This window comes from Cygnus olor, chromosome 3 (genome assembly GCF_009769625.2).
Source record: "Cygnus olor isolate bCygOlo1 chromosome 3, bCygOlo1.pri.v2, whole genome shotgun sequence".
NCBI classification, from domain to species: Eukaryota; Metazoa; Chordata; class Aves; order Anseriformes; family Anatidae; genus Cygnus; species Cygnus olor.
The window spans coordinates 79,206,407-79,222,892 of NC_049171.1; the positions used below are offsets into that span (position 1 = coordinate 79,206,407).

General features: G+C 35.6%; 1 protein-coding gene across 6 annotated transcripts in view; it reads right to left on the reverse strand.

Moving 5' to 3' along the window:
* The window catches only part of SIPA1L2 (signal induced proliferation associated 1 like 2), a 139,646-nt gene that overhangs the window by 69,446 nt on the left and 53,714 nt on the right, over positions 1-16,486 (reverse strand). For all 6 annotated transcript variants that reach the window (XM_040551428.1, XM_040551426.1, XM_040551423.1 and 3 more), the window contains exons 3-6: positions 14,639-16,342; positions 10,214-10,347; positions 7,858-8,046; positions 2,477-2,651 (exon numbers count right to left, since the gene is read on the reverse strand). In XM_040551428.1, the coding sequence (XP_040407362.1) occupies positions 2,477-2,651; positions 7,858-8,046; positions 10,214-10,347; positions 14,639-16,103 (1,963 nt within the window). In that variant the 5' untranslated portion in view covers positions 16,104-16,342. The remainder of the gene's footprint in view (positions 1-2,476; positions 2,652-7,857; positions 8,047-10,213; positions 10,348-14,638; positions 16,343-16,486) is intronic.

Consider the following 16,486-nt stretch of genomic DNA (forward strand, 5'->3'; position numbering starts at 1 on the left):
ACAAAACTGAGCAAGAAATATTACAGAAACATTATGCCTACCAAAAGTGTGGCTATTAGAGACGAAATTATTGCACTATTCTGAACCTTCAGGCAGTCAGATCAATGTATTCTCCAATTATAATTATGACACACTGTAACACTTGCTGTGCCTTTATATTAAAAAAGGAGTATAAAACAAAAAAAAAGATGATAATTAAGTCAGTATTTTATATTTTATGTAAAACTGAAGACTACATTTGTGAACTCTCTTAATTCCATACTGCTTGTTGCAAACTGTGCAAACAAATTATGATAGGCCAATATCATTAACAGAATACAGCATTAGTAGAATATTAAAATTATGTTACTGAATGGTATGTAGGCAGTGCCAATCAATAACATTTGTTCATACTAAAGCACAGCAAATTTATTGACAGATCAGTATATTTTCACATGTCAAAATTAGTAGGTGATATTTGGTCATGCTCTAGGTGAAAAAGCAAAGCCACACACCCTTTGCCCTTTTGAATTTTTCATCCCTATTTGTCAACCCATCCCACAAGTCTGACATCTGCAGCGTGTTAATATTTCTACATATTATTTTGAAAAGTGAATTATTATTCTGTACTCAAATATGATGTAATCGTCTCTATCAAGCCTGAATTTATTAAAGTGAAACAAGTATGGATTTAAGCAAAGAGGCAAAAACATTAATAAAATCAAATGTAGTGCTCAAGCTGGTTGGCATCGTTACAGAATTGCAGCTTTCCCACCTTGTAAGTCATAAACTAGAACAGTCTGTCATAGGATTACGTTTATTTTTTTCACCATTTCCCACCATTACTAGAGATGGAGAACATGACGATTTTCGAGTTGCAAAGCTTGTCTCCCTTCATTGCAAATCATGAAGTTTTCCACCAACTCTGAGTATCTCATTTGCCACTGGAGAGTGCCCTATGGACATTTTATTGGCTGGCCACTAACCACAAGCTACACACACTGGACATTTCCAGAAGTTTCTAATATGAATTCAGTCTCTCTTCTAGTGCATACAGGAGAGGCGAAAACCCATCCTAGCCAGTATCAGTTTAATAACAGAAAGATAATCCTTCTATGACTACAACACCGGTTGGTGGTCAAGTGTACTATTTCAAAAAAGAAAAAAATCCAGATGTATTCCAGTTAAATGAAGACCGATGACTAAGTAGCAAAAAACATGCAAGAGATCCCTAATAACCAGATTAAATCAGGTGAATAGGTTGCAGGAAGAACAGAGAAGCTTGGAACTTATCTATTCCTAAATCTCTGTGACTCTCTGAAAAGCAAAAAGATCCCTTACAAGAAAAGATCTTCCCTTAATTTTCTTTAGGTATTTCTCTCTAACCTTCCTTCTTGGCAGCTTACCTTTAACAGTTCAAGCAACTTTTCCATTTGATTATAAGGACAGGTGGAAAATGCACACAAGTAACAGAATTTAATAGCTTAAAAAAATCTACTTGGCTAACAAAAATCTTTTTTTTTTTTTTTTTTTACCCACGAGCCATCTACAGTAGATAAAAAATTCCAAATGTAATAGACAAGTAACTGTAAAAAAATAAGGATATAAAAAAATCGCATGTTACAGAAGTAGATGAACATCTAGATATCCGTAGGTCACAACATATAGTGGTCAGTTGTCAAAATCCCGTTAAAACCACATTAAGCTAAAAGAATGAGTTAAGTTGAATTTAAAGGCAACAAACAGCAATGCTAATAAAGATGTGTCAACATGTTGTTGACTTTGTTAACAGCAATATATCAGTTCCTATTTTTGCTACAAAAAACAACAAAACAAAAAAAAACAGTTTGTACAAATAAATCACATTATTGCACTGCTGAACCGTATTACTTAGGGAAACTGAGAGACCTGAGGAAGTGGATAGTAATAATACATTGGTAAGGTAGATGAATGTTTATCAGTTACAGAAGGTTAACATGCTTACTGTGCATTCATTGGAAAAGTTGTCTAGCTGATAAAACTTGAATGTGTGCATGTGTGAGAAAAGAAAACTGAGAAAACTTGATTGCAACTCAAATATAAACCTCAACATATATGTTGGTTAAACAGAAGCAAAGAAGTTTAGGTGAAATAAGTAAAATGTTCCCTTTTCCTGACTCCAGATTTCAAATTACTTGTCTTTTATATTGCCATTGTAAGAATAAGATGTTAAAATGTAGCTGTGAAATTCTCAAATACATCAAAAATCACATAGTTAATATCATCTTAACTAAGTACAAGCAAATTAAATAAGTTGCTTTAATTTTCAGTTCTACTAATATCACAAAGGAAGTAAATAACCTTTCAGACAAGGCATGATATACGTTCATCTTCCTTATTTACCACATAACATTACTAATCAAAACCCAAGGTCAAGACAATGAAAACACAAAACAGGATTTGCAAAAGATCAAATGAAGAATTGTAATTTCTACCATAGGTCAGAAACATAACTTACTTTTGTTATCTAGCTGAGCCCTGTATTTACTAAACCCTTTTAGCCGTACTCTTTGGCCCAGCAGATCAAGGAACTCCTCAAAAGCTGGTCCCGCCATCTCATTGTTATACATTTCTTCCTCTGTGCTTTGGCCTGCTTTGCAGTAAAGGATACCAATCTTGTGTTGAAAACTCAGCTGGAATAAAAAAGAAAAAAAGAAAGGAAATATTACAGATGCACAGGAAATCAATACTAGAATAAATAAAAAATATTGACACTGTTACCATGTCTGGCAGAAAATATTGAAAAATGAAAACTTAAGTGTTCTGATTTGGGAAATGAAGTCACCATGAAAAACAAACACCCGCAACATATACAAATCTTGAAAGAAAACTGGATTGACGCTATCCAAATAGCTAAAGACAGTACTTGAAGACTTTTGACTTAGTTATCTACAGAAGCATAATCTCTACTGCATGTTATAGCATGAGGAATTTAACTGGTAATTTTTGTGAACTTGTGTTCTTTCTCAGATTAAAACAAGGTGAGTTTATTTTCCTTTATTTCTACCTTTAAAAATTGAGCCAAACCGATCCCTGTATGTGAACTTTCCGCTCTGTAAACTTTCTAATTACATAACAGCAGCCATTCAGAAAACCTGCTTCTCACAAGACATTGTAAAAACAGAGTCTCCAAACAATAATTTGTTTTATTGTTCAATAAATCTTTTGTCCACCCCATAAAATTGTCCGTTGTAAAAGTATTATTCCCTATTTTCAAAGGTTTTAACATGTAAACACAAGCTGTCCAAAGTACAGCATACTTCAATCTAGAAATCTGATTTCAGTTAAGAGTTTTCTTAAACAAACTAGACTCTCAACTCTAGGATATTAATATAAAAAGACATGACTATTTCTCAATCAGAGCATTGTCTTGTTTTCTTAGCTTTTTTGCGTACTTAAGATGACAAACTGGGAACCTCCATGTGAATGTATTAGCGCTATTATTCTTAACTGACAACTATTAGAGCTTCACAAACTGACAGAGACCATCAGTCACACCAGATTCCCTTAAAACATTTGTCTATATACATGCTACTCAACTCTCCAGCTGTACAGACTTCTCTTAATCAAACTTCAGGATTAGTGTCTAAAATCTGAAAGACTAGATAAATATAATTCCTATTAAATCAAAGGTGACAAGAACAGTCTGCTTCACGTAAGTCATATGTAACACGGTCAGCTGTGTTAAGTATATTGTAAAACTCCAATTCACAGACATGCTACTGCACTGATGTTTTATCACAGCAATTTCTAGGAAAATTTGTAAGACTAGAACACAAAGACTGAATCAAGAAAATATACATAAATGAAAGAAAAAAGTGTCAAAGATATAATTCCAAACCTCAAATAATCTTTAATCTTCCTACTTCAATAAATGCTGCATTTCTCCACTTGAAGTGGAAAGTTGAGTATAAATAAGGCAGTTGCCAAGCATCAATTAAAACAAACAAAAAAACCATCACTATCCAAATCTTCAACATTCCTGGAGGAGTAAGAGCTTTACTATGATTTTTCTAACCTATTCTTTTGTGTCTTCAAGATGCTACTGCTTTTTAGAGTTCCTTTTCAATGTCTCTAATGAAATTAAAGGTTTAATGGCAATGTTGTTGGTTTAATTATTTACCTTCATGCACTACCAACATATAAAAAAATCCCTAAGATGTCCAAATTAACGAAGCTTTTTTGAAGGCCACAGACAGAATCACTAGAGATGCCTGAGTCAGACCCCTAACCTCAGGGAAAGGGCTGGGTTGCTCCCAGCTTGCTCTTGTCATTTCATTTTGATTGGCATATATAATAGTCATCTGAAATGTTTCTTTGTCTGCCCCATATTGAAACAGTGCCTGGGGAGAGTTAGGTATCTAATAAAGTGTTCCAAATCACACACTGGAAACTATTTATTCAGTGTAAAACTAGCATGAACACTTTGTGGAGGAAGCTGGAAAAACTGCTCTTATAAACTTCAGATTATAGGAAACAGCACTGTTACTTAACACTTCCAGCAGAAAATTAAAATGATTGTAAGCACATTGCCACCTCTACCCCAGCTCAGTGTCAAATAGCTTAACTTAAACCACAGGGAATTTAAGTTAATTTCCTTGACTTTGCACGAGAACAGAGGAATGGAGAAGTTAAACGCTAACTGAGCCATCAACAATAGGGGCAACAACTAACAGTAAGAATGAAAGGCAAGTTAGAGAACCACTTAGGCAAAATACTCCATTCTTAAATAGACGGTCACACTTCTGTCTTTCCAAGGAGATGAGTGATTCTTGAATTAGATCTTAAGTATCAGTATAATTCTAAACAGGAGTGAAGTATATCTCTATTCTCCAAACATCCTAGCATTTCCTAGTTAAAACACTGTACTAGGAGATGGTAAAGATATGATACTGCCCAGTCCATGAAGGAATTAATCCTGCGTTTTCACTTCATGGACAAGTATTGCAAACGCTCAACAATTACGTACAAAGTTGATTCTACCAACACTACTATTCCTAAACAAGACAGCCAGTGCAAGCACACTTGCAATAATCTGAACCTCCGACTGCATGCTAGGAGAACTCACGTCCACAAAATATACAGACTTAAGCAAAGTGACTCAACTCAGAATCAATGGGGCTTTGCAGAAACAGAAATCAAGGTACCTTTAGAAAGTCAATGCCTAAGAAAGCTGTATGTACATGAGGTTTGGGAGCGTCTTATATGGGCCATTAACTGATGTGAAAAATGTCAGAATATCAATGTCAGAATACTTAAAACAAACAAAGTTGCCAGTTATGGAATGGCATTGCGTGCTTATACAGGTTTAAGTAAAGAATTTCGGACACAGTTCTGATTTCATGATTTCTGAATAAGAAATATTTGACATCAGAAAACGTCTAATTTAGCCACTTGGGTATATAATTTGTATTAAGTGTGCATAGAAGTCCCTCCAGACTCAAACTGACCATGTTTAGTCAGAATTACTTACTACTGAATCCTGGCATCTTGTCTTCTTGTACAGTACAGATTCTTTATTGTGTAACAACAACAAATTGATGACTTACACCATGTGAAGACTTTAGAGTTTTTCTGGCAAGGAACCTCAATAGCAACTAAATATCCCTGCATTCAAAGTTCCTATTTTCTTTGCGCTTTTTGTAAACTTTGCTCTAGAGAAAAGCAAGCATTCTCAAAGGGATGTGAAAAAAACAAACAAAACCATCAAAAACCATATACAATAAACCATTAGCAGAAATATGGAGGGGAATCTGGGGGGGGGGGGGGGGGGGGGCGGGAATTGGAGAAAAAAATCCTGTCTATATTGTAGATAAATTGTTGACTTTTCCTGTAAATTTAGAGTCAAACCTAATGCTGATCATCATATACCAGAATAACTTGGAATTACTTACATTCTCAAATTAGGTCAACCATCCAATGTCCATCTATTTTCTACTGTCATTTTAGGGATAGAGTTTTAGCCACATGTTTCTTCCACAACCCACAATAGATTTCACTGAGAACTACTCATCTCTTTCTCTGCATGTTTCACAGAACTGAAACAGTTTTCAGTTTGCTGAAGAACTATGCAAATATTTAATACAGTTTTATTGAAAATGATTATTCTGGTAATCGTATTAATCCTCTAGATCACAATTCATATTTTTAAATTCATGACATTTCAGCCACTTGTCACTTTCGGCTACCAAGCGTAACTCTTTTTATATTTGGTTGATTAAAAAACTGAAGGCATGAAGTACATAAGAGGATTAAAAACATAAATGGATCTCATGCCACTTCTATGCACAGCTTTCTCTCTATATTCAAGTAATTATCTCACAATAAGCAGTATGTAAGATACATTAATATTACATTTTGCTTGGTGACAGCCCATTTCATAACAGGATTGAATTTTTCAGAACTGAGCACACAGAATAAAATTCAGTGCTATGTACTGCTGTTTCTCAAAATTAAGAGTTTTAAGAGTTAATGATTAAAAATATACTGGTTGGTTCAATGGACAATCTCCATTTCCAATTTTGGGGAAATGCTTAGTGAGTTTTGGGAAATATTCCACTGCGGTCAAATAAAGATGTACTCTACGCTGCCTAGAACATCCAACCCCTCTAAGTAGTAATTATTATTTATTACGTGAACCTAAACTTACTCTGGAGCTCAGACAGGAAAGACAGGGAGCAACAGGAGATTAGGAACTCATATTCAGAGGAGAGTGCTAATGATTTCCTTTTATTGTTTTACAAGAAACACTGAAAAACACAGGAAAAAATGAGGACATTGGACAAAATTAATTTCCAATTAAAAGTTCTCAATGAACAAAAGTAGTAAAACATACATACAAAACTAGCTTAATATTCCACCCCCAAAAAAAAGAAATTCTCTTCCTCTGTCTACCTCTGCTTTGTTTTAAGCAATTGTTACAGTCACAGGAGAAGACAATTCTGGTAGACACCAATATGTTTCACACAATCGCTACATTTGAAACTGAATAAGCATTAAAAAAAGTTATATCACCATTATAATCAACTGGATTCATCAGCTGCTTCAACTTCAACAGACAGATATTGACTTTTGCATTGAAAATGCAATCTTTATTTTAAATAAACATAAAGCATGGTTTCTAAAATTGAACTAAAAGCCTTCATAAACCTGTCCTTCCAAATTATTCAGAAGCTTTGAATTTACTTATTAGTTTTTAATAAAGCAGATTCACTTTATCAAACCCAATAAACTTCATCATTTGTCTCTCCAAATTTAAAGCATATGAATATTTCATTGCTGGTGCAGTTAATTCATTACATAGTCTCAACCACAATTTCAGTTGTCTGAACCCAGAAGCATTCTATTCTACTAAAACTACTGCAAGTTAATCAGAAAATTAGTGTTTAAAAAAAAAAACACAAAAATGCAGAGATTTAGATGCAGAGACTTAATACATCATACCCTTTTTCCACCTTACCTGTAAGCAGTATTAATAAAATATTAGATGTGTTTTCATTTGCATTCAACATTTGTACATAGTAAAGGACAAAAAAGACTGTGGACTATTAAAAGTTCAGTCATGATCTTTCTCCCACTCACAGGTATAAAGAGAATCACTATAGTCTTAATCATTTTTCTTAAGCTACAATATATTTAAAAAACAATTTGCTTAGAAATTCAAATCTCATTTTGTCTATGAAAACACACTCTGAGTAAATATTGGCAAAATCAAGAAAGTGATTAATTTGCATTAGAGATCCATGTTTTTCAATATTACCTTCATAATATTTAAGATTCCCCCCTCCCAAAAAATAAAAAAAATAATTACTCTTTAAATAAAAGTCATATCCTACATACCCCTTGTTCATCCAATTTAAGCAGCTGTTCAGGTACTTTGGGTGAGTTGGAAGCCTGCCTCAGGCACTGAATGCTCAGTTCTGGTATTACATATTCTAGTACCTCTTTGAGAGGCAGACCTCTTGCTGTGCCATGCCTTGCAGTGGATGGTATAGCATCTTCTAAAATTGCTCCTCTAAGCGTAGTAAGCTGCAATAAAGGTACAAAACATTTTTAATTCTAATACTACAAAGACTTAAAAGATATTCAGGTTTTATAAAAAGCATTGAAGAAAGAGTAGGAAGAAAGACATCCATATTTTCAATTTTTTAAACCAGTAAAAAAGATTACAAAATGACTTTTAAAAAGTAAACAGGCTCTTATTGTCTCAGTGACATATTTGTGGCCAACAGGACTAAGGAAGTGATTGTCTTTTTGTATGTGACTCTGGCGAGACCACACCTCAAATACTGTGTTCAGTTTTGGGCCTTCCACTACAAGAAAAGAGAGTTGTTTGAGTGTGTGCAGAGAAGAACAATGAAGTTGGTGAAGGGATTAGAAAAACAGACTTATGAAGAGTGACTGAGGTCATTCAGTCTAAAGAAAAGTAGGCTGAGGGGGAGACCACATCACCGTCTACAACTAACAGAAAGGAGGCTGTGGCAAGGAGGGTGTCAGTCTCTTTTCTTAGGTGACAAGCGATAGGACATGAGGAAACAGTCTCAAGTTGCACCCGTGTGGGTTTAGACTGGATATCAGGAAGAATTCCCTTACAGAGAAGTTGATTAAGCATTGAAACGGGATCTCTGGAGATATCTAAGATACATGAAGATGTGGCACTAAGGGACACACTTTAGTGATGGGAGTCAGTAGGTCAGGTTGATGGTTGGACTTCGTGATCTTGAGGTCTTTTTCGAACCTCGATGACTCTATGTTTCTAAGTTTTTTGTTTAAAGAAATTCACTGATGATCTTATTAACTTATTCCAATTCCTAAGATTTTTTTCAAAAAAAGAAAAAGAATTTCAAAACAGCAGAAAAACTAAAAATTATTAATTTTAATGCCATACTACCCTAGAAACACAGTAGTTGAATGTGAGGTTGGACAGGTGAGGTAAGCTACAACTAATGGCACCTTCATTTACCTTAACTACCTGTTTTTTAAACCACTCTGCTTTATCGCCATTGGATTTTGCAAAAAGGGATGTTTCTTAGTAGTGAGTCAGCTAAATCACCACTCTCCTCACACAGAGAGGCCTCTTTTTTATGGCAATGAAGGAAAAACCTAGCCTTAAAAAATGTTTCTACATCTGTTTGTAAAAGCACATGAACGAAGAGGCATCAGGAACACTTCCCTGTGTTATAATAGCAATAAAAAGCAACAGTCCTAAGGACAGTTAACATTGTGTCATTGTGTATTTTTATACAAATCAAATCTAGTTGCTGTCATAAACAAGAAATTGCTTTTGCAACAGACACTAATTGGCTTGAAATAAAAATGAAGAGAAATGCCGTTCTACAACGATCACAAAAGCTATTCTGCCAGATAAATAAAAATAATTGTCTTATTAACATATTAATATAATAGAATAAAAAAGTTCAGTTGGAAGAGACCTACAAAGATTGAGTACAACTGCCTGACTGCTTCAGGGCTAAGCAAAAGTTAAAGCATATTGATGAGGGCATTATCCAAACGCCTCTTGAACACTGACAGGCATGGGGCATCAACCACCTTGCTAGGAAGCCTGTTCCAGTGTCTGACCACCGTTAAGATAAGGAAATTTTTCCTAATATCTAAGTCTGAAACACCCTAGCGCAGCTTTGTGCCATTCCCTTGCATCCTATCGTTGGTTACCAGGGGGAAGACTTTGGCACTTCTCCATTTCCCCTCTGCAGGGACTTGAAATATTCCTTCCACAAATTATATAAAGTGTATAAAAACATTTCTCTGAGAAGAAAGCTTCTAAGAAAGTAGTCTGAAACAGAACACAAAAAAGTACATTTAAGTTGTAGTATAAGCTTTCATATTTTTCCCCTCTCATTTTCCGTACATTTCTTTTCTTAATCTTCTATTCCTACAATTAGAACCATAACATCTAGCAACTTGATCAAAACTTATCTTCAGTTTAGTTCTTATTATCTGTTCCTCTGTTTAAGTCTTGGAGATATGTAATTTGAGCCAACTTACCTCCTTTTGGATGCCTGTTCAAAAAGAAAAAAAATTTACATAGCAGGGAAGAGGAAAACTTTGTTCCAGGCGAACATCCCTTTCCCATTAACAGATTTACTTTCCAAGTCAGCAACCTATCCCCAGACAAACAACCAGTATTCTAAGTTAACATTCCAATTCCTTTGCAGAATTGCTGAAAGAATATTACCTCACTTGTCCTGAAAACTATCCGATAGTTGAACTGAGATCCTTCTTTTTCCTTAGCATCTTCAACCTTCTCCCTCCGGATGCTGACTGCTACAGGTCCAAGATTTTCATCTATTCCAAAGTAATTCTGATGTTCTTTTGCATAAAAGTGAATGAAGAATAAAAAAGCATAATGAAACACGAATCTCCTAGAAAGTGTTCAAATCCCATTTAAAAATAATTGTAGCAACAAAAAATATTATTTACTATTAAAATTATTATACACTAAAGCTGCATTTCTGAGGGACTTTGACAACCTAAGAAAATGGACTGACAAAAGCCTCATGAAGGCCAGCATAGAACTACACCTGAGACAGAGAAAGCCCATGAAACAGCACAGGCTGGGGACAAACTCTCTCTAATTGCAGCACCCCACTTCCTGATGGAGGGTTACAGAGAAGGCACAGCCAGACTCTTCTCCAAGATACAGAGAGAAAGTACAAGATGCCACGGTCATAAGATGCAGCCCCTCACTGAGGAGAATCAAACACAGGAGCAGGTTGCCAGAGAGTCTGTGAATTTTCCATCCTTGGTCAGAAGCTAGAGGGAAAAGGTTCTGAACAGGCTGTGCAGAACCTACCTGTAAAGTTAGCTTTAAACATGGAATTGGACTGGACAATCTCCAGAAACTTCCTCCAATCTGGTTAATGCTATAATTCCATGTTTTAAATAGCAATGAAGTAACAGACCTGCTCACCACCTACTTTCCTCCCCTCCTTCCCCATCTCCGGCATTCTACCTGCATGGATTGTCTCCTACTTCTAGTGTTAAAATAAAACTTGGAACCTTAATGGGCTAATGGAACTGGATTTTACAGACCATAACAATATTAATTTGTGCGTGTTTGTGTATTGAGAGTGATAATCAGAGGCCAAATACTTTCAACATTAAAGCTTCCCACAGCTGCATATTCAGGCTTTGACAAGGGGTAAACGTCTCAAGGTTTCTACAGCCTTACATTTTGATGTAAATATAGAAAACGGTATTCCACAGTTACTAGATTTTTTGGCAGCTATATTACTGAGCAGAAAAATGCAAGCTTGGCAGATGCCTGCTAACTTCCTGTACAACATAAGAGATACAAAACTAAAGATGTTATGAACATATATTAAAAAATGGTAAAATAGTTTCAAGAATGGGAATTGCAGAAACTGAAGTAAATTTGAAAATAACACTAGTACTGATATTGCAGGATGTGGAGAAAACTTTTAATTCAAGGTTGGTGCTTTATTTGCTGGTTTTTAATATCAAACTATAAACTCATGAAGGTCTGTTGAATTTACTTACTGATTTAATAGTGTCTACTGGAGATAAAAGAGGAAAATAAGTTCTGTTTTCTAGCTGTTCAAAGAGAGACAGTAAAATACTCCTATTTTTTACTTCTTCATTTTGAGGAATAGTTGCCAACTTTCATTCTAATCAAAAAGGTTTTACCTATACAAGACTGAGTTAACATAAAAACTTGATAAGCCTGTATATTTCTTTTAGGTCATTATTGCAGTTTGATATCAGCACACAGACACGATAACATTAAGAAATAGTTGCAAGCATTCCACAAATAAAAAGCACAGTAATAACAGTCAAGTCTTGAGGTATTATGAGGATAAATCACACAAGAGGAAAAGGACTCATGATGACATTTCAACATTTCAATTATCCTTAAAAAAAAATCACAATTTTTTCCCTCTTCTCATCCCATTCTATCCCACAAAATATGTAGCTCACCAAAGGACACCATTAATAAATCAAAACCAAAAGATAAAATATTTTAGCTTTTGTAAACCTTAACTGGAAGCTGAGAATATATTTTCCATAAACATTAACATATTTTACATCAGTCTTGTTGGATTTGATTTTAACAATAGTTACAAAGCTTATAAATATGCAGTATAAAACTAGAGCTCATTTCAGAAGACTGAATTCCAAATCTCTCATTTCTTGAAAGGGAATGGAATAATTAGTGCTACACATGCCAGGGTGTTTCTTCCATGCATCTTAAAACAGAAATAAAACTTGTATGCTGACAAGTGCCAATTACAAAACTGTGAACTAAATCAAATATGCAGAAAGTTGTTTCTCTTTCACAGATATCTTGTTAAAGGCAAAGAAAATCAGTAGCATTGCATGTGTCTCTATATACAAGTGACTATTGTTTGCTAAATTTTCATTTCATCCTTCCACAATTATTTTGCTAAATTCAACTGTGCTATTAAATCTACAATTCAATGAACAGTCAGCTAGAAGAGCTCACTGTCATGGAATAGCATTGAGTAAGACTCAGTATGCATATAAATGTCACTTTTTCTTACACAAGAGATCAGCACAGCAGCAAGACATTTTGTTGCCTAAGGCAAAATGCCCGTTTTATTTCCTCTACCCACAATAAACTTTGCTTAGGTAAAAACTATGTTCAGCTGGAAGTAATCTTGAGATTCCCAAAAGCCCGATCCCTTCAGATAACAGATACTGAAAATTGAGTTTTTGCTCTGTTTGCCTTGACTTGCTCACTCTCACTCCTAAGGAGTTTCTCCAATACAGATTTCTCTTGGGTAGCTTCTGTTAACAGCTCTATAAAAAAATATGTGGAACAGGGCATGGCTTACAGATAGCTGTAAAGGCAAGAGGGTAACAGCTTATTACTGAATATTAAATGCATCACAATATTTACTCCTGAAGAATGCTACCTACAGAACAATTAACGAGGACAATAACAATTTACATTCCCAGAGTTTTGTCCCACGTAGTATAATACTCAGATACTATTCCTTAAGTTTTTAATGCTATACTAACATAAGCATACTTTACTTTAGTCAAGAGATCATATGTGCCTAATACAAGAACAGAAGTTAATTAAAGCTCATTACATTTGCATCAACTTTCCAGAAAGGTCATTAGTTTTATTTAAAGCATATTTAAAGTGGTTTCTCTTTGTATTTTCTTTCTCTCTCCAGGGGGATTTTTCTTCTCACACAAAAAATACGGTCAGCCTTTTGGAACCTGTTACTCCTACCCCCCTCCATCATAAAAGCATTTGACAAACTAGTCCTCTTTTATTTGGCTTAATCCTCGTCAGTCATTTCCATCTATGCCAATTCTCTCTTCTCTGTCCCTTAAAAAGCATACCACCTTTTCTCAGAAATTTCCCTTCATTCTCTTCCACTCTTGACTCCCTCAACATTTTTTGACCCTTTGCAACCTAACTTAAAGTCATTTTGTACCTTTGAATTTACTGCCCATCCTTGCTTAGCTACGGGGCTTTTTCTTCCTTCTACATCACAGATCCAGATTCTTTCTTCCTTCTCTTTTAAATGCATTGTTTTTTTTTTTGTTGTTTTTTTTTTTTTTGTTTGTTTGTTTTTGTTTGTTTGTTTGTTTTTTTACAGGATATATGTTCTAGGTTTCTATCATATTGTGAAACTGTACTGGACCCTATTTCAAGTCCCTTGTGAAGGGTCACAGGAGGAAGGAGCACAGCACAGTGCTCATTTCTTGCTGTTGAAATAGAGTTAGAAGGCAAAGTAAGTATGGTTTCAGGAAGGCTCAGGCAGTAGCCAACAATCTTTTTAAGGACAGAAGCATTTCTTTCTTTTAATACCAGCGAAAAGATTGAGCTACAACTCATAATATGGAAAGGCTAGAGAGGTAGTTTGGGGTTCTCTGTCCCACAAAAACAGGCATTGCACACACACTGCACGATGCAGTCCTGAATACAAAGTAGGTCGGTCTAAGAGGAAATCGCTTATCTGAATAACGATTCAAGCCAAGTTAGTTACTCAGTTCAGAAGGGTACCCTGCTGTTTAGCAGTTTGAACATATCCAAAAAGAATAGGATAAAAGGCTATGAGAAAGTCACAGAACAACCTTATTTAGGCTCAAAAACTAAATATCACCAAAAGCTCTCTGTTTAATGGGTATGCATACACGCATGCATACATGTGTACAGTACGAAAGGCCCCAAAGACACAAGATAACAGTGGAATCTAGAAGGCAATGAGGAGCCTCAATAATAAAACCTCCTCTTATGGAAACACCTTTTAAGAAATATTGATTTCCACTCCAGGTATCAGTATTTCCAATACATTTGCTGGATATAAGTGTCAACTTTTCCTCCTGCCCTCCAAGAAAGTTTGGTACAGAGAAGTTAATTTACCTACTGATCTAAATGAAACCACACTTAGTTAACTTAGACAAATACTGTTTAGCTTTATAAATAACCCACTGGTTGCTGATTCTTGCTCTCCCAGAGGGATATTAAGAGGCTTAATTTTAGTAAAGAGTTTCAATATCCTCAGTGATACTTAGGTACTCCTACAGAGAAGAAAAAAATAATAAGCAAGAAAAATCTAATGCATGCACACCTCAAATCAGTTGCATTACAAAAACTTACCTTTTCCGTAGAAGAACTTGCGGTAATAGTACGCTCCAAGATCAATATGTTCTATGATGTAACGCTTCACTTTCTCTCTGTGAATTGACTGGTTTTCTCTTGGTACTTCCAGTACTGAAACACCAGCATTTGTGCAATGAGAACTCAGAGAGGATTCAAAAGAACAACTTTCACCTGAAGAAAAAGATGCTGAATTTGCCCTGGAAAGTGCAATCCGTCTATCTCCTTCTCCACCAGTTTCATTCCTGAAGTAAGGGCAGCTCAGTACTAAGTCATTGCTTTTCCCATCACCCTCATCAGCATCTAAATTCTCTTTTGAATTGAGATCCTCTTTGCTTCCCAAAGGCGATTCACAGTTTCCTGTTTGGCCTGCTGGCATCTGAGTTTGTGATGCAGCTGAAGCCCCAGTGGTTATATTTTTTCTTTTTCCCACGTTTACTCTGGTAGCCATTGCTTCATTGATGTTAAACAAAACGCTCTGAACATCATAATGTGCAAAACACTTCTGACAGTTCCAAGAACGCACATTTCTGTCAAGTCTATCATCCAGATCAGACGAAAACTTAAAGGTTTCATGCTCACTTTTAACTGTTCGCAATTTTCTAAATAGAGATGTTTCTACTGTTTCTGATTTTAGTCTCCTCTTAAAAGATTTCTCCCTGTCTCGACCAATAAGCAGCGCACTATCCATATAATCCAAACCAGAAATCCTGACAAATTCTCCCCTGGAAATCTGTGCAGCAGCATGCAGACTTGGAGAAACGGTAGGATCACAGTGGAAAAACTCGGAAAATCCAAATGGAGCAAGGGTTTTATGTTCGAAGTTTTCTACTCTGTATCCTCTTAGCATTGCAAAAAAGTTTTCTCCAGACAAGCCTTGTCTATCAATTGAAGAAGTACTTCCATACTCTCGATGAAGGGCTGCTCCAGTATTTGGGTTAACAGCATTCTGGTCTAACACATCTTCAGCATCAATATCACTTATCGTCACATCACTGTTGCTTCTTTGCCTAATGGGATGAAGTCCCCTTTGAGGGGAATGAACAAACAGATCTCCAATAGAATATCTTCCCTCTGCAAATTCCAGTTCTAGTTCTTCTTGCTGCCCTTCAGTTTGGTCATTTTGTCCATTTGGATGTACTGATCCAACACTTTCGTAACTAGCTGGAGATCTGCTTTCCCAAGCAGCTTTACTCAACTCCTTAGAGCAATCCTTTTTAGGCGGCCACTCAGATACCCTTGCTCGAACACCCATTTTAGGCACAGCTGGTGTACCATTGGATTGATTATTTTCAGCTTTGCTAGATACATTTGAAGAAACAGGAGGACCCATGCTACCATTCAAAGCTTTAAGCTTTCTTGCAAAATAATCATCAGATTGCATGCTTCTTGAAGACTCCCTGAACTTTGAGGAAGTTCTGCTAATTTTGTGCTTATCTTCTTGCAAAGACCTTTGATCACTCATGTCCAGTCAGGGGGAGGGGAACCACTAGTGTTACATAAATTTACTGTTAGCTTTGTTATTACATTGTTTTTTGTGGACCAGTAAACTGCAGTATAAATATACAGTTACTGTCTTCCCAGAAGCAGCAGAACCCTCAGTGCACCATTTTTGTACAACTCCCGGCAGGAAACCAATCTTAAAACATTTCCTTCAGTTCAGATGCATTCAGTTCAGTGTTAATCCAGGCAAATTTCTGTTATCTGTTTGTAAAAGAAATAAAGAAGTGTATTAAAATGTTTACAGTCAACAATGGTAAGCTTTCAGTGTTGCTTGTATACACACAATGCCCCATGAAATTGGAAACAATGAGACTTGCTTTCTGTGCTTTTATATTCCTTGCCTCC